Here is a 20,361-nt window from a genome sequence, read left to right as displayed (position 1 = left end):
TGACAATATCAGCTATGTAGTAATTAAACTGATCCAGATAAGATTTTTACTTACCAAACACTTTTTGATGCAAGAACATAATCACATAAATCATCAGATCACATAAATTAAACATTTTCTTTTTGTGTGTGTGTGTGTGTGTATATATGTATATATATATATATATGTCACGGAATTGTGTATGAGTTATATCAATATGTATATATTGTCAAAAATGTACTCGAGTTTCATTGCCGCGTACAGCATCACCCGAGGGTAGTATATTTTTTTGGCTCTAGTTATTTCGAAATCCTGAGTGAAACTCAGACCATGCTGTATGTGCGAATTGCCTGCATCAGAAAACCTAAGTACCTAGCTGTGCATATCTGTCACAGACAGTGTACATATAGAGCAAATTCTCTATAACCAAATTACAAAATTACATTACGACGAGTCTTGTCGGAAAGCTTACCCCTTTATGGGAGCAAATCTCCAGCTGTAGAGCTGCCTTATGCCATGCCTTATACATGGAGCTGCCATGCCTTATATGTGTTGCCATGCCTTATACATGCTGCCATGCCTTATAATGGTTTGATGTGGAGTCACAGAACTCTGTGTGGTTTCATGTGACATATATGCTGTGTTATGGTGATGTTGGATCAGAAGAGTGTACTGGTTTTCTCGATGCAAGGGACCAGGGCTTCGGGACCATCGGGTCTGTGATTGATGTGATGGCTCTCGAGGGATCCTTCAACAGACTGAGAGGAGCGGACTGTGCATGGGTGCTTCTCTGGCCATTGACTAGAGCGAGTGGAACGGGAGTTGCATCTTGGACGTCAAATGGGTGCCATGATAGTTATATATATTGTGTTCCATGTTGTTATTTTCACTATTGCTATCTGAGCACATTTTCATTCTTTCCTATTTCAATATTGTTATGTGAACGATCGATAGGTTCATAATTGACATGCATTTCAATATCATTATTTGAATGATACATTCAAATTGACATGTATTTGAATATTGTTATTAAAACGATATATTCAAATTTACATGCATTTCAATATCGTCATTTGGATGATACATTCAAATTTACATTCTTTTCAATATCGTTGTATGAACGATACATTCAAGTTTGTTTATACTGGGGTGTAGATCAAATACTTTTTTGTTGATCGGTGATAGGACTTATTTCACGTTTGTTTGAAATTCCATTTGTTAAATTCATGTTTGAGTTTTTTGTCGTTGATTTAAATGTTGTTGATAGTTCCGTGTTAGGAACTTTATAATTTTCCTTATCTTTTTGTTTATAATGGTGTCAGATTTGTTAATATTTAAATTGCGTTTATAAATAAACATCTTGTAAATGCAGTTGCTTTTGGTGTCTTCCCTAATCCAGTCCCAACCCGGCTTCATCCTGTGACTACATATATATATATATATATATATATATATATATATATATATATATATAATGATTCTCATGTTCTTTTTACACATGATAGTGGAAGATAATGCTCCCTTCAACTAAGCATATTTGTGATGGATGAGGAGTATTATTGGAGTAAAGCCAAAGACCATGAACATAGTCCCTGCCTGTTTTTTCATTGGTCATGGTGATTATATATTACATGTTTGTCCTACTCTGTGTTAACAGCATTTCAAAAAATGTACTGCAGTATTTAATTCATGTACAAAGACTGCTGTGCATATACATTTCTAATGATTATTGTGCATGTATATGGAGATAGCAAAGGGCACATATATCAAGTAGTATCATTTTTGGAGTAAAAATAAAAAAGACATGTTGGTACAAATTTATGAAGTTCACTCTATATATGCATATTTAGGTCAAGACTACAATCATTTTTTAAACTACTGCCCAAAACATGTGAAATTAGGTAAGAATCATGGGATATTCTTGGTATGCTATAAATGGAAGTATCTGACCAAACATCCAATTGTACATATCATGGTTAGTCTTTATTACCAAATAGATTGTATGTCAAGAATTACAATATTACACATGTTCTGACATATATTAAGCATTTTTTCCTCCAGATTTAATTTTCAAACCATTGTATCCCCTAATACATCTATTTACATGCAGTTGTGATCATTAGTGGGTGTATGTACTCAAAATTACCAGTGTGTGTGGGATTCTGCTGGTTAGTTGTTTGACTGTTAAATATAACCACAAAATCATTTAATTCTTGCACCTACTGTGAAGGCTAAATGGTTGTAGGGAATACCACTACAACAAAAGCATATAACATGTCCTAGAAGCATCCCAGTAAGTCAGATTAAAAGTGATTCTGTAGTTTGAAGGTGTAAAATGTGGGTAAGCATACAATTCATAAAGCAGACCTATGGTCATGACAGCCAATTTAAATAGATTCTAATAATGTACTTACATCCCTCTAACATCAAAAATTGTATCTTTTTGGCAATTTATTCCAGCAACTGTGATATTATCAGTCTCATTAGCAGAGATTCCAAAGTTTTTCCCTGTAATTGTAATAACAGTTCCTCCTCCAACTGGTCCATCTCTTGGCACAAACTGCAAGCAGAGAAAGGAATTAAAAGACCAACAGTTTAATAAAGAATGAAAGATGACCTGTAATCATTAAATCTTAAAACTGTGGACATAAATGGCTAAGTGGTCTGAGCCAGGTAAGTGCAAGCCATATATTACATTCTAGATCAAACTGGCACCACTTTGAAAGTCTGGTCCAGTTCATTTTCTACATACTGGAAAAAGGTCCTATTAAATTAGCTTTGACATAATAACACAATGAATATTTTACCAAAAAGATTTACCATGAATACCTTCCAAATTTCAGAAAAAGGATCGAAACAGTATATGATGTCTTAAGATTTTACTTAAACATGAATTCCATGGAACATGAAAAGTAGGTCACTGTGACCTACTTTAGCCAATTCTGATCTGGACCCTTAAAGATGAATACACTCATAAATGTTCATGCCTATACATTCAATAGTGACAGAGAAACTGAACTAAATGCAAAAGATAACTGAGCATAAACAATAATCACTGTAGTCTACTTATGCAAGTGAGGAGTAATACCCTACAAAATTAATACTTTGATCAATCTTCATAACTATACATACAAAAGTGTCAGCTAAACTGAGCTAAATGCACTGAAGTATACATTGTGAATTCATTTAAGTTTCTCTGTCCTCCTAAATGATTATGCCTATCAACTTTCAATACTCAACAGAAATCATCAGAAATACTGAACCAATGCAAAAAGCAAAAACTTAATGTTGATGCTAAGTATGTCAACAACAATACAATCAGTAAAGTTATCCCTGTGTCTTGCCAATGCTTGACAGGTGAGAAAAAAATTACATTAAATTGAAACATTTTCACAAATAGAAAATTGGTGGTATATATAACTGTTTACTTTAAATAGGATTTTATCAACATCTTTCATCATATTTTCTCCATATTTTCTACTACCCTGCAATCATTAAAATGTTAATCATAAATTTCCTGGCATTCATGCAGACAGTTTTCATCTGTGGGTTGTACAGTAAGTCTAGAGCATTATTATTAAAAGTTTCCAAAGGTGTCCACAGTTTACAATAACAGAGACAGTGCCATTTAATCTAAATGATTATTTAAAATTTCGCCGAATTTAACCATTAGACTTACCGAATAGCTAGCAGCTGTTACAATACACAAGCCATACCTTGGTCAACTTGTAACTACCAGTATTTTATTTGCTGCACATCTTTAACCTCTTATTATGACAGTTTCAGTTTGTAAGATGTGAATTTGTTATATACATCATAATGTAAGTGTCAAACAAAAACAGGATTGTAATGATATTGTTTCCTACTTTTACATATATGTACATAATGAAAAAATCAATACTGGAATCTTGCATACTGCCTGGACATGCTACAGTGACTAAGAAACTGAACAATGGCTTACAAACTTGACTCCGTCCTGCTTTAAAATAAAATCTTTACTAATCAAAGGTTGTTAACAAACATGTTGTTTATTGGTAAATACCGTATGTTAAAGACATTTTTGCCAGCAATTAATGTGCATAACTGTATAATTTATCCTATAAGCAATTCTCATCAACTTCTTTTCCCTAGCAGTGCCACATTCAATCTGAAAAACACTGACACATACTTTAAAATAAGAACAGAAAAATCCTTCTGAACAATCCTTTTAATAAAAGATGCTGAATTAATTGAAATGGAACAGGTAGTTCTTGTGTCAGTGACAGTCACATGAATCGTTGTGCACACATTTACTGTGGCAACCATGTGTAAACCTCAAAGCTTAAGTGTACAGGTTAATAAAGTACATAAATAACTTTCTGGTAAGATACCATGGCTTTGCTAAAATTAAGAAAAAACTTCTCCCTGATGTCAGAACAGAATCCTATATTTAAAGCATATATTTAACCAAAGCAAGAAAATAGTCTTAATACACCTCTATTTCGATAACTCGTGCACAACATGGTCCAAAATCACAGACCACACTATAAGTGAGGGCATGAGTTACTGTACTGATAGATCTTCAAGAAACGAGTAATAACATCCCCGCAGGACATTCAGAAAGCCATAGGATGGGGGGAAGAGTAAACATACTGTTTAATGGCTGGTAATTCACTTTACAATTGTGTTGAGAATACTTGTCAATAAAATGCTTTTCAAATTAAGTTGTCGGTTATTCTGTATAAATTACATTTATTTTCAAGATGCCCAACATCTCAAAGATCATTAACATTATTCCAACCTGTTTCAAATAGCTTTCATGTGTACAATGCTTTTTGTTGTTGTTGATTAGTCTGGTTTCGTGTTCCTTATGTGGCTACAAAGTACAAAGCAGGGAGCCAATGAAATAAGGACCAGACTTACTGTCAATACACCAAGAAACAAGATTGCTTTTTTCCAAAACTAGCAACATTTATTTCATGAAAAAATCATCTGCGTTGAAACTAAATTATCGTATTGCTCAATTAGTAAAATATTGATGCCATGGTTTCATTGCATATATTAGTGAGGATATCTTTTCAGGAATTCTCTGAAACTCGCTTTTCCACAATAATCCTATCTCTGAAACAAAACTCTTTATTTGATAAAGCATTCATTTTGATTGGTTGCCTTGCTATCTTTTTGATCACATTTATGAATGAGTAGGTTCATTTAAGGTAGTTTAATTATATTACATACACAGTAATACTTATAACATGTTTCATTGATCAACTGGATTGAGTTCAACCAATTTATGACCTGTGTCTCTAGATCTGACACATGTAGGATTTGCATGCCTTTTCACTTTTCTTTTATTCATTCTCCTTTATTTGATACAAAAGAGGCAATTAACATGATAATACAAAGAAGGTTAGCTTTTAATTCAGTGCAATCATGCAACATTTACTTCCACAAATCAGATATCAAAACATGGTTGGCACTTAATTAGGTTCTCAACGAAATGCTCATGGACATAGTGGTTATGGTTAATTGATGCATTTTACATTTAAATACATAGGCACATTGAATTTATGATGATTACACTTAAACCTAGCTAAAAAGATAGAAATAAAATAAAAATGTTTTAATTGCTATATACTTATTTTATAAAGTACTGCCTCAAGCAGGCATCCGTGACATTTTCATTGATCAAAATTACATTGAATATCTTTATTTATGGTGTACTAAGGTCATTTGGAAAGAACACATAACAAAATAGAAGTCTTCTTATTAAAAGTTGATAATTTCATAATGTTGGTTAAAATTTCCAGGTCTGATCTACAGTTTTCGATGATAAAATGAGTGGTACATCAATGTTTCATTTACCAATTTTGATCGCGATTTTCTTCAAGTTCAACAAACATGGTTAACATTATTTTTTGTATTTTCTATTTAAGAAATGCGTTATAAGCAAGTTCATAAGTTAATGGGATGCAAGTTATCAAAGGAATGGTGTATGTGGAAAACTGTTCCAGACAAGACAGTGACAAAACTATTAACTTGCAAAGAAAGAACAGCATGAATATTTCTCCATAACCTGTTTCATTTACAGTTTGAAGCCCTGCTAAAACATTAAGTTCAAAGGAATCTGACAAAAGAACTGGTTACATAAATCTATTTTAGTATATAAAGCTCTAAGTGGAATTGCATGACAATATCTACAAGACATGTTGGGCCATATACAATCTAGTTTATAATGCACTACACTTGTTAGATCCTGGAAATATTTTGCTGCCAAAACAAAATTAGAAAAGCTTTATATTTTACAGGGTTCTTGCCTGCAACAGTAAGCCTATTAATGTAAAATGATAACATTTTCTCAGATCTATTAAACATAAATGCTTGAATAAAAGTCAACTAAGAAATCAGGATTTTGTTTTGCCTAGTGTTAAATAATGTATTATATACTGTAGAGAGGGCCTTAAAGAATAGCTTTGTATCAAGTTACCTTCTGTTAATGATTCACAATTATTATTTATTATTATTATAGAAGACATTTTTTATACGCATTAGCCACCAATGAATTCTATCATGTCCATATTAACTTTTTCATGAATCATAGCACTATGGCATATTGTTTTAAAATGGTGCCTTTCCTGGGTACCATGTAGATAAAATGGAACAGCCCTGAGAAATGAATAGTTATGCTGTTGTATTTAAGTTTACTTGATTGTGTCACTATCATAAATTTTATGAGGTAATTGGAATTATTCCATTCAAGTGTTTATGTATTCTGCCTTACAAATATTGTAAACTTAAAGGAAACTATTAGAAGAAAGGTGTGACAATTAAGAAAATACATGCATTGTTTGCTGGATCATCTATAGTGTACATGTTTTATTTTGTCAAAGGTAAACAGTGGAAATCATAATGAGTTGTCATTCAGAAATTAAATTCAGGCTAGTCTGACTTCGACTTTTAAAGTATGGAACCACAAAACAATTCCTTGACAAAAGATGTGTGTTTGTGTATGTGTGAGTGTGTGTGATCTGTATTTTTAAAATAGGTTTAACAATTTTTCAGTCATATCACTACAATGTCTGCAGTGTGGCAGTTTATAGTGATGTCTAGCACTGGGGCATTTTGCCGCAGACATGTAGCATGATGTCCCACCCAGTCACATTATCCTGACACCAGGCCAACCAGTCCTAGCACTAACCTCTTAATGCTGAGTGCCAAGCGAGGCAGTTGTTAGTACCATTTTTGTAGGTCTTTGGTATGACTCAGCTGGGGATCGAACCCATGACCTCCCATATCCGAGGCAGATGCTCTAACCACTAGGCCACCGATGCGGTTGACAAAACATGAAATTCAGTGCAATTTCATGAAAGCCAGAGATATTAAGTGCTTAATTCAAATTTTGAGTCATGCATAGAACATGTCTATGACATGTTTATGATACCTACTGAACTTATTTCAGGGGGTCCACATGGCACTAATTGGTTCAGGCAGTAAGTATTGTGGAAGCAACCTGCCGTAGAAGATGTGCTGTTATTACACCAATGGCAGCGGTATGGGCCATTTATGTCCATTTCATATGCTCTACACTGACTGCAGTCTGGACCAAGTTTGTCACACCGATACACCTCCACTGAAATGTCAAGAAGAATATTTAGTGAATATTTGTCCCACACACACAATGACAAGGTCACAATTACTCACAAAAATCTGACTGTGACCTTCAAGACAGTTGTAAAACTATTAATTAGACATCAAATGTATAATCAAATTTCATTTCTCTATCTTAAAAGACAACAGAAAAAGGGCAGAAAAGTTTTTTAAAAAAAAAGTTGATTAGTGACCTTGACCTTAAAGATAAACCTTGACTGTAATACACTAGATGCCATCAAACTGATAAAATAAGCAAACTATATTTCACTCCTGTTCCTAAAACAGCTTGTATAATGTAAACAGAAAGAAACCTAAAAAACTGACACATAACCGTGACATAGGAACAAGACCCCAAATATACAACACAAATTATCTTCCAATGACAATATATAAGTATACCAAAATGTGTCCATTTATCTTAAACTGCTCTTAAGTTAAAAAGCAAAATGGCTTATGTGACTTGAACATAAATATGGATGTGTGACTATAACTTTGAATACAGGAACCCCAATGTATACATGACACACCTTTTAGTGATGATATATAGTCATAGGAATTTTCATCACTTCATCTCAAATGGCTCTAACATTATTCATCACTTCATGTCAAATGGCTCTAACATTATTCATCACTTCATCTCAAATGGCTCTAACATTATTCATCACTTCATCTCAAATGGCTCTAACATTATTCATCACTTCATCTCAAATGGCTCTAACATTATTCATCACTTCATCTCAAATGGCTCTAACATTACAGAATGGAAAGGAAAGTGTAAAGAACACATTTATATCACTGAAACGTTTGTATCCTACAGGACCACACGAGACATAGCATAGGTCATGTGACTGGTCAACATATTCAGCAGAAAAGAACACATAAAACAATCAAATATATATATATATATATATATATATATATATATATATATATATATATATATATATATATATATGCTTACTTTATAAATACTTTGGAGTTCTTTTTACAAGAATAATAGCAACATTTGTGGGAATATTTGTGTAAAACCCTTAATTATGTTCATTTAAACATCATCTGTGACAGCAAGAACCATAACTCTTCCCAATATGTGACTACATACAAAATGAAAAAAAGGGAAACAGTATGACATATATTTGGTTTAAAAGCACATAAAAATTTCATTTGATGAAAAAGCAAACATTTAAAACAATGAATCAGAATATATAAATGTAATGTTACTCATTATATTAAATTTATTACAAAACTGTAATGCATTTTTTATTATGTACAATATAATTTCAAAGCTACACTCAACCTGTGACTTAGAATTACTGAGCTATTAACAAAGTCACGCCATCTACTCTAGTTAAGATTCTCATCTAGAGACACTAATATACAAATTATATTTTTTAAAATTTAATCCATTTTGCAAAATTTGAAAGAAAACCAATTTCATGTCATTTTCTTTGTGAATATCAATATTAATACTGTCATACTGAAGAACAGAAAATTGATCTATCTTGTTTCCCAATTTAAGAATGTCTTCAGAAAATCTGTTACATCAATGTAAAAATGTCTTCAGAAGACCTGTTACATCAATTTAAAAATGTCTTCAGAAAATCTGTTACATCGATTTAAAAATGTCTTCAGAAAATCTGTTACATCAATGTAAAAATGTCTTCAGAAAATTTGTTAAATCAATTTAAAAATGTCTTCAGAAAATCTGTTACATCAATTTAAAAATGTCTTCAGAAGATCTGTTACATCAATTTAAAAATATCTTCAGAAAATCTGTTACATCAATTTAAAAATGTCTTCAGAAGATTTGTTACATCAATTTAAAAATGTCTTCAGAAAATCAGTTACACCTATGCTTTCTTACATAACCATTTAATCTTATACGGCTGATCTGGCATTCAGTACAGATGTCAATCTGATTCTGTATCGCACACCTAAAATTCCTGTATTGCACTCACAACCTGAAACTACTTTTTAAATCTTGAAATATTCAATAATAGTCCACTCATAAAATACTGTGAATGATTTATTGCTATTTGTTTTAAATTATTCAAAAATGCCAGTACATATTTGTAATTTTAAGAAATCCAGTCATACTGTGTGAAAATGGATGCTTTTAACACTGGGGATAATGAAGAGTGCCATAAGTAGCAATGAGGAGTTTATGGGGTTTTCATGGAATCTACCACCAAGAAAAGTTTCAAAAGTCCAGACAAAGCACAAATGACTCAGGGAGTCATATCAAGATAAAAAGATAATTAAGGGACAGTAACTATGGCAACAGAATTTGAACTTCAAATGAGTTTGCTAATTGCCACAAAGTGCTGAATTCTGCAGTGAACAAAATAGTTAAGAAACTGAAGAACAAAAACTTCTGAACCAGCTGAACTTACTACAGCAATGATGACACATAGGAGACATTCCATAATGTAAATCATCTAAAATTCAAAACTTAACCAAAATCCATTTGAGCTTCAGAGTTTTAAAAACATGGTGTGTAGAATCTTTTTAAAAAATATCTTTTTAAGAAACAAGTTTAAGTGGAAAACTTTCAATTTGTCTATTAATATTACTGAGGAATCGAATTTGTAAATATGATGATAAAACAGGCAAACATTTAAAAATAGTGGCAGATGTATCACAGAAGCTGTTTTGACTGTGAAACTTGCCTAAAACATTTCGTTGAAGGAGAATGTGTGTATTTAGTACATAGGGTGTAAGAAAAAGGGTCACTTGCTGGACAAAAACCTATGTTCTAATTTGAGAAATAAGGAAAAAAGTCAACTTACCTATGACTGCAGTTTAAATCTATTCATATGTCCTATACAACATTTTTAAAAATTCCAAATTAAAGAGTAAATATCTATATCTGCATTGCAGACAGACCAATGATTCAAGTGTAGAGTATATATCTACTCCTTGCCCCAGTTATGTACAGGTGGATTTTTGAGAAGGTTGGACAATATCTTTCATAAAACACCAAATGCCTATTTAAGTTTTCTTAAAGTATATATTACAAAAATGTAAAAGAATGTGTGAATAAAAAAGGGATATGTAATAAGTACAACCACATATGTGTTTTGATATGAGTCAGGGGAAAGAATTTGTTTGATACGGCAAAAAACACACTGTACATCTCGGCCTGAAAACCTCGACATTCCTATAACGTTATCAAACTCATTCTCTCTGCCCACTTCGATCAATAAACAAATGTAGTTTTAACTATATACTGAATGCACTGTCTGCAGATAGATTGATTAGTTTCCAAAAAAATAAATCTTAAATTCGCTATCTTTTCTTGCTGGGGTTATCATTTTCATCAGCTATACCCAGTCCACATTTTTTTTTGACATTATACAAACTGCATTTTGATGAAGTCTTATCATTACTTAAGTGATTTCTGTAAACTGGTTTGTGAACAGTAACAGCAGCCAAATGCAGTTTTTATGCCACAGGTCATTCAGGGCTAATCACAGGGTCTTTAAAGATCCAGCTAATGTATTCCAAAAACAGACATTTCTGAACTTCAAACAATCATGGCCAGAAAAAATAGGCATTTCAGAAGCTGTACATACTATACACTTGTAATAACCTTTTCTGTATATTAATTCTGAACAAAATACCAGGACATATATGACATTCAGTGTTGAAACTGGTTTAGTTTTACACAGTGAATGTCTTGATTTTTGTTTCTACCAACCAGCATCCCCTCTCCTTGCCAACATAAACTTGTCATATTTATAGGTCACTTTATTATTCTTGACCTAAATGGTAAATTTACTTTTAATAATGGGGTATTAATTTTCATGAATTTAGTAGTTTCTACAAGCCAAGAAATTCAAATCCAATTAACAATAATCCATCTATGAGGAAAATATGGCTAATTGCCCTAACAAAGGCAAACCCACAAAATGAAGTGTTATGGCTCTATGGTCTTAAACTAAGTAAAAGAAAGAAGCGAAATCAACAAATTTGGTAAAATCAGAAAATAATTTAATTCTCTAAATTATAAAATGAAAATTTTAGTGGAACTTAAAATATTATAAACTAAATCCCAAATAATCCAATAAGTTTTATCACAAGTCCAACAATATATTGTTCTAAATGAGTTCCAAGAATCTTGAATGTACTGATGAACCAACAGTCTTGATGTATCACAATTATATTATCCAGACTATCTTTGAAGGAATTCACAATAATCCCAAAATGATGTTTATCTAGTCAATGAGCACTTTGTAATTCCAGCAAATGATTTCAATGATTCCTCTCAAATTATATCTGAACACAACTAAAAGTGATTCCACTACACTGATATTAAAATAAGAATGAATAATTTTGTTTATCAAAACCTTATATAAACACCTAAGACACAATATTATGACCAGGATGTGGGTCATAAGTTAGCTTCCAGAACTTTCTAGGATCAAAAGACCAGTCAACATGTTTACAGATATTATCTTAAAGTACAACTCAAAAACCACTGACAACGGTTACCTATCTAAACTGTTGTTTAAAAATAACCAATAGCTTAAACTACAACCTACAAGAGTTAAGCACATAATACAGTTATACATAACATGAAGAACAAGAAAAATTACAATTATCAAAGCACAAAAACAAAAACTGAAAATAAATTAATTCACATTCAGTACATCAAATTGAACCAAAATGCGTGTATGTTTTGGGGGGAAGGGGGAGGCAGGCACAGAGAGAGGATGCAAACCTGTAATTACAGTGAGATTCTAAATTCTTAAACAACCAACCAAATTTATATTATTTTAATAAAATATAAATAAGTTACTTGGGCTAGAAAAGAAAAATGGGAAGTGTGCTTCATCATTACTGAGTGTATGTGCGATTCATTACTTACCACTGTTTCCATACTCATCATCCACAGGATGTTTATTAGGATACAGCAGCTTTATGGACAGATTCTGTGTGGCATTCTTAGCATCTCCTATCTGTTGAAAAATAATTGAAAATGCCTAAGTTTCATCAATTAAAACTGTGGAGAATATTAAATATGTAAAAAGGTTAGCATACACAATTCTTCCAAACGCTACATGGTTTATGACATCTGGGTGCCAAGCAATCTTCCAAGTAAAAATCAATAAGAAAATATCACAACAGGAGTCCTAAATGGCCTCAATATCATTCGCCTGGCTGACATTGGCCTAATAGCTCTATACTAAAGCAGTTGGCCAAGTAATTTTATTATGAGCAACTACATCTCATGGTTGACATGTACCATAATATCTGTACAAGTTTAAAACTTGATTCTCTCCAGACAAAGGTACAGAGTCATACATTAAGCTCATAAGGCCAGCTGACATAATATCTAGGAATGTTCTAAGACCTGATGTTCCCCACTTTTTTATTGGCCTCATCAATACAAAGCTGTCAATCAATACAAGCTTAATTAATTTCAATAATAATCAAGAGAGTAATTGTGCAGAAACTTAAGTTATGGAACTGAAATCATTTATCTTATCTAAGTTACAGTAGCCTTGACATTTCAGTGAGTCTGAAAATCAATTGCTAAAAATCTTCTATATCTTCCAAGCACTGACAATTAAACTCCATTAAATGATGGCGTGTAATGCTGACAATCAAACTCTTGCTACAGTGGTGACAATTTATGTGATCTAACTTTTTAATTTTCAAGTCTTATACAAGTAATTGATTAGAATTCACATTACAATACACTGGCTGCTTCTGCAGTCTAAATTGAACAAGCTGAAACTTTACATGAACACCCACTGCAAACTACCCTATGTACATAAATCCTTTGTTTCTCAGGTTGAGCTCTCTAGTAAAGAAAACAACAGGTATTTATCTTTACGTAAATTAATTAAAAGGCTATTTACAGTACCTAGACAAAACTTTAAGTGTTTAAATTATAGATAATTTCCAAGTCAAGCTAGCAGAATAATTATCATAAAGATTTCATGCATAAACATTTATAATCTCTGCCAGACTTTACACCTAAAGAACATTTATTTCACGTTTATATTTTGCTGCAGAGGTTGAGAGTATGAGTTTGATCAGAGATGTAGTAGTCATTTACATGTTACCAAATCAACTTCTAGACAAATCATAATTTAGATATTAAAGGTTACGTAAAACATAGGAAATATCAGAAACAAACCAGAGAGAGTAATATAATATCAGGACATCATTTGTGAAGTCAGCTTTGACACTGATATATAACAATGCAGAAATGGTTATCAGTGGGGAGTTTTCAGTTTAAATTTGTTTTATGAAAGGCAAAACAATCAAACATGAAGCCTAAAACTTTGATTATTTGCTCTACCTGCTAAGTAACATGACAGCTACGGTAAGTCGCATCAATATCAAGCAGCACACCAGCTCTGGATGAAATATAATAATAATCAAAGGTTTCAATGTGCAGAAAAGAAAGTGAGTGGATCTGACAATCAGGGGCTAATAACTTTGCTAAATGATGACACTGAAGGCTGACAATCAGACTAAATTTCTTCTGAACCCAGAGTGCAAACTGCACACAAAGTTTACTCAAAGTAAAAACCAAGCACTAAAGTTATTATGCAATAACATTTTCTTCTTTTTCCAGTCACAGTGATCTAAACCTGTGACCTTTTGATGCTATACCTTTGACATTTTGATGCAAAAGTCAGTAGACATTTCATCTACATGGTTCAGTCTACTTAGTAATTTGAACTTGAGTTATGGAACTGAAACCAATTCTTTTATTTAAGTTACATTAACCATAACATTTCACTGTGCTTTTTCCTTATACAAAGCACAAAGTTTTTTCAAGGTGTATGACCAGAACTTTAATTAGGTCTCCATTCTTAGACTAATGGTTTGTTAATCATACTGGGTAAGATTTTATGCTGTAAAGATAGTCTGATTTGGAACTAATAAAGGCAATGACAATATTCAAGTGACTATGATCAGGCCTTGCATATCCTATCAGCATTGTATGTCAATTTTTAAAGCAGAAATAGATGTGGAACTTATTCAGAATAGTTCTGATGCATTTTTCCAATGAGAATTCATTAGAACCAAGTCATTTATGCCCACATCATAGTGATGATTTGTTTCTTTCAGGAAAGCAAAATGTAATTATATTTTCAAAGGATAAGAACTTTGAAGAAAATAAAATTACTATTGTTTAGTTCCTTGAATTTCTCTAACTGACTGAACCATTAGAAAAGGAAGAGTATAACCCTGTCTCACATACAATGCATTCGGAAGGCCCTGACTAAAATCAATGCAATTATGTTTTGATACCTCCACCACATTTCAATGCAAGCACATTTTGACACCCGTCATCTCTGTCCACAAGCGTTGCCTAATGCCCCTGGTAAACAACTACAATATGTATGATCAATTCATTGTGCCACCTAATAGGAATATTCCGTCTAGTACAATATGATATCTGGAAATTTCTATGACATCAAAGCATGTCCTAGTGTACTAGAGGAATCCTTAATAGCCAAATAGAATAAAAAGGACACTGGCAATTCAACAAATATATAAATGACTGCTGCTGTCTTTGCAGGAATAATCACAGAATCCAGATGATCATATTGGTTTTTGAGGATTAAATTATCTCAAGATCTTGTTATTGATCATGAAAACTTTGTTTTTTTAAGCAGAAAGCGAACAAAACAAACCACAAAAGCCTATAGTGTAATGATTGAATAATAAAAAATCGAAACATTAAAGCTGAAATCTTTAAATGTACAAAAAGCCATGCTACAGAAACTACCATAGCAAAAAATGCATTGGATCAATAGAAATGACCCAGGGAGAGTGTATGAAGCAGACTAGCCATCCCCAAGAGGGAGCTGACTTACTGATAAATCTTCTCTCCACAATGACTGTTAACGAGATTTTGAATGGAATATAAGAACACAGTGCAAGTCATGGAAAACTGCACAAGTTGCCAAAGAGATGGAAAGATATAGGTTGGCGATACTGAGTGAGGTTGGAGATACTGAGTGAAGTTTGATGAACACTTTGCATCAAAACATCTCCTCTACTCAGGACCACCCAATGAGGATGAAGACAGCAGGAATGGAGTGGAACTAATGTTCATCAAGAAAGAAAAATGATGGAGTGGGAACCAGTCAGTTAGAGGATTCTGATAGCCCACTTCCAGTCAAAATTCTAAAAGATAACCATTGTGCAGTGCTATGCTCCAACAAATCTTGCAGACTATGATGCCAAGGAGGATTTTTATGAGCAACTGTAAAGCATGTTTGACAGAGTACCAAAGAGGGACATTACACCTGAGTTGGGTGACTTGAATGCAAAAGTAGGCAGAAACAACATCGGACAGGAACTCAGGAGACATAATGACCATGGAGAGCAATTTGCTGATTTCTGTGTGATGAACAACCTTATGATTGGTGGGAGAGTCTTTCCCCATCACAAGATCCACAAGGTGACATGGAAATACCCAGATTCAGCAGCAGAGAATCAGATGGACCACATTGCTATCTCCCTAATATTGGTGGAGGACTATGATGGATGTGAGAGCTTGTGGAGGAGCAGATGTTGGCACAAATCATCTGCTGGTGATCGCAAACCTAACAAGAATCAGCAGCATAAAGAAGACAGGACTGCAAAAACATGAATGATATGACACCTGCAGACTCATGACTGTTGAGAAACAACAGGAGTTCGCCATTTCCCTCTCCAACAGATTTCAGGCTCATGTTGACCTTAATGTTGGCTCCAAAGAAAATAAGTGGGAACAGGTTAGAGGCATATTTCACATCTATTTGTGAGGAAATGCTTGGATTCAGAAGACAGAAGCTCTAATACTAGCTGACAGAAGAAAAAAGACAGACAAGAAATCAATCAGAGACTCGTACATGCAAAGACCAGAACTCAGAAGCATCTTCAGCAAGAATACAATACAACTAAGAATAAGGAGGTCAAGAAGAGCATGAGCAAAGATAAGTCAGAACTTGGTAACAAACATGCCACAAATGCCAAGAATACTGTGAAAATAAATTATATGAAGACACTCATTTTCTCTATTGTAATAGCTGCTATGGATAGTGTACTTCAGACTAATTCAGGCTGATTTTATAGCACAAGGAAGCAGTCATTTTAATTAGCAGTGTGCTTAGATCATGTACAAATTTCCAAAGAAATTTCAGCCACATTACGTTAGAGTAGCATAGAGGTATGCCAACATTCTCTCCACTGTGCATGTTTTAAATGCAAACAACTTCACCGTACCTATGTCACTCTCTCAAAAGTACATAATAACTGGTGAGTGCCCCCATACCATGCCTTGATTTACTAGCCTGGAGATCAATGCCAACAAAACAAAATTACTGTGAGTCAATACAAACCAGGATGCATCTATTCTCTTAGAGGGATAAGCCATTGAGAATATTGATAAGTTCAAATACCTTGGCAGAACTGTGAACAAGTCAGGAGAAACAGATAAAAATGTCATGGTCAGGATTGCCAAGGCACACCATGCATTTACCACTTTTAGACAAGTCTGGAGGAATGATAACATCCACCTGAAAACAAAGCTTAGGCTGTTCAACTCCAGCATCAAATCAGTGCTCCTTGATGGAGCAGAAACCTAGACATATACAAAGAACGTGGAACATAAGCTATAGGTCTTTGTCAATACTTGTCTCCAACAGATCCTGCATATCAGATGTCCAGACCAAATCCCCAAAAAGGTGTTGGACTGAGGACACAACAGAAACCCATATCTGACACCAATAAGGAACATAAGTGGAATTGGATTGGACATACCCTGTAGAACCCAACATCATTCACAATATCCTGGATTGGAACCATGAAGGCAAAAGCAGAAGAGGATGACCAGTCATGACTTGGTGAAGAACCCTGGACAGTGAGCTTAACACCATCTGCATGTCCTAGAGGGAGGCAAAGCAGTTAGCCCTAGACTGACAAATGAGGAGCTGCACTGAAGGCACTATGGGAACAAAGTGGAATGATGATGATGAATATAATGTATACAATAGATCTTTTAGGTTTGTTTGTCTATAAATCTGAGCATGACTAGTGTTTCAAGCATTATTTAGAGGAGAGAAATGATTTGTTAGAAAAACTTCCAGGCAGCCCTCACCCTCTTACATTTCAAAATTTGAATAGTGGGTATATATTAACGTATGTAGTCTGTTTAAAAAAAAAATGAAATGTGATCACAGGCAAGGATGAAATTTGCAAACCTAATCACCCTATTGTTATTGACTGACCACATGATTGCATTAATAACTGCATTTGGCAGGCACAGCAGTCTTAATTTTACTGAACATGAAAACTCCATGATCTTTTGTTGCTGCAGTTATCTTCTGGTTGCAGTATCAACTGCTGCACATTTATTGTAAATTGCTTGTAACAAAATTTTCCAAACTAAGCATGAAAAAATTCACGAGCAAACTTTTGAAAATTAAAAATGGAACCTATTTGAGAATGAAGCTGCTGCAGTAATTCTGTGTGCCAAATAAGCCTGTAAGTTGCATGAATATTTCATTTTCAGTATACCAGTCTCATGGCTGTCAACAGGGGAAATAACCACCAGTACTATCCATTACCAAATCTGTCTCTGTGTCAGATAAATATGCATTTCTTCTTGTTAAGTGCTTTTATTATTTGAATATTTTATTCTTTTATTTATCCATTATAGCACAGTGATCTAACTAAAGGCACACAGGCCACATTTTATTGTGGGCTGCACTCATACAAAATTTCAGTCATATAGTTATAATTAATATAAAATATATCATGTATGGCCCATGGACTTTACATTTGTGGTCCATATGGCCCACATTGTTGAAGATGCTGGACCACCCTGCATTATAACATGTAGGCAGGACTGGATGGGTCTCATTCTCTCTCTCTCTCTCAAAGAAAACAATCATTATTCCAGGATTTAAACATTGTAGTTTCTATTCAGTATGTAAAGAACTAACAGTAACAATAACAGGGATAGACATAACATCTTTGAGAACAAGAAGAAATGAAAACCTAAAGATTATGAATGAATCTGTACAAATAATTATTAATTATAAAACACTAATAGTTTAATCAGTTATCATGCACAAAAACTTATAAGGAATAAATCACAGGCATTTACATTTAGTTGTTTATTATTATCATTATTATTAGTAGTAGTAGTAGTAGTAGTAAAGGTTTTAATACTGACACATTCAATTAATTATCTAACAAAATGAAATTACTGGAAATTAAAAGACAATCTATGTTTCAAGAAGGTATTGAGAATATGGTTTAAAATCTTTATTTCATACAAATATAGTGATTTTAACTACCAAACTCAATTTTGTCTGTGCTCCAGATAGTCTACGTGTTCTCCTGTTGCAATTAAGTTGTAGATTATGCAAAATGTGCCTAGTGGTAATTTGCAAGTAAACACATATTTGGTATTTATGGCTTTTTACTTAAAAAATTCAAGCTAAAGAGTAAATAACTGCATCTGCGATGTAGAAAGATTGATAATACAACTGCACAGTATATTTAGGTTTGCCCCAGTTATGGACATGGGGATTTTTCAGAGGATTGTACAATATCTTTCATAACTTGCCAAATGCCTTATTCATTTTTTTAATTTACATTAATTTAAAATTTAAAAGAATATGTCAATAAAAAGGGTGTGATGTCTAGCACTGGGGCATAATGGCACAGACATTATCCTGACACCAGTCTGACCAGTCCTAACTAACCTCTCAATGCTGAGTACCTAGTGCATCAGCTGTTTGTACCATTTTTATAAGTCATTGGTATGTCTCAGCCAGGGTTGAAACCTACAACCACCCGCATCTGAGGCAGATGCTCTAACCACTAGGCCACCAGAGCAGTCCATCATATCATAAGCTTATCACAAGCTTGCCGCAACCTTTCTGCAGGATGTATTTTGGTTTGTGAATTAGTTCTAGTGCAAGCCATCACAATGTTTGGTAGATGTAGATGATGCAGAACTAGCCATTGTGTAGTGACCTTGACCTATGAAATGAAAACCAATATCATTTGTTCCTTATTTAAAGTGCAAGCACTCCTCATAATTTGGTCCAGGTTGGTGAAGTGGAACATGTGCAGCAACCATTTCTTTTTCTTCAGACACAGTGACCTGTGCTGCTAACACTTTCACCCCACTCCCACAATCAATAAGGTTCTTCCTTACCTTAAGTGCAAGTCATCCACAAACATTTGGGCTAAGTATGTAATGCAAAATTAATGATATTGCAAAAATATTATATTTCTTCTTTGATTTACACTGACCTTGACTTTGACATTTTGACCCCCCAAATGATACCCTATAATATAAGCCAGGCACAAAGTTTGGTAACTGTTGATGGTGGACAACTATAGTAATTGTACAGAAATGATTTTCTTTTTTTAGTCACAATGACCTTGATCTTTGAAACCAAAATCAACAAGAATATTCATAACCTCTCAAGCAAGACACCCACAATGTTTGGTAACTGTAGATGGTGGTGAACTAGATTTATGGTTAATATATTTTCTATATTACATTAAAAGGAAGGCAAATCAAGGAGTTAGTTAAACAAGTGTATTCCAAAGTATTTTCTCAGTCCTGCGTCGTAATTTAAATAATTTTCCAATTTTGATGAAAATGTGTCAATGTTCTGTAAAAGTGTAATATCATTGTCTTCCCACACAATAAAAAGACACAGACAAACATCATCTGTCTCTATTTACCATTTTGCCCATTTTGTTTTAGTACTT

At 33.5% G+C, this 20,361-nt stretch overlaps 1 protein-coding gene across 1 annotated transcript in view; it reads right to left on the bottom strand.

Moving 5' to 3' along the window:
• The window catches only part of LOC149788908 (hepatocyte growth factor receptor-like), a 163,983-nt gene that overhangs the window by 112,099 nt on the left and 31,523 nt on the right, over positions 1–20,361 (bottom strand). The window contains exons 4-6 of the mRNA XM_089975039.1: positions 12,479–12,569; positions 7,404–7,588; positions 2,394–2,539 (exon numbers count right to left, since the gene is read on the bottom strand). Of these exons, the coding sequence (XP_089831165.1) occupies positions 2,394–2,539; positions 7,404–7,588; positions 12,479–12,569 (422 nt within the window). The remainder of the gene's footprint in view (positions 1–2,393; positions 2,540–7,403; positions 7,589–12,478; positions 12,570–20,361) is intronic.

This window comes from Sinohyriopsis cumingii, chromosome 11 (assembly GCF_028554795.1).
Source record: "Sinohyriopsis cumingii isolate HCF-2022 chromosome 11, ASM2855479v2, whole genome shotgun sequence".
Classification (NCBI taxonomy): domain Eukaryota; kingdom Metazoa; phylum Mollusca; class Bivalvia; order Unionida; family Unionidae; genus Sinohyriopsis; species Sinohyriopsis cumingii.
The sequence above is the reverse complement of the archived record's forward strand: the minus strand, read 5'-3'. Positions and strand labels throughout refer to the sequence as shown.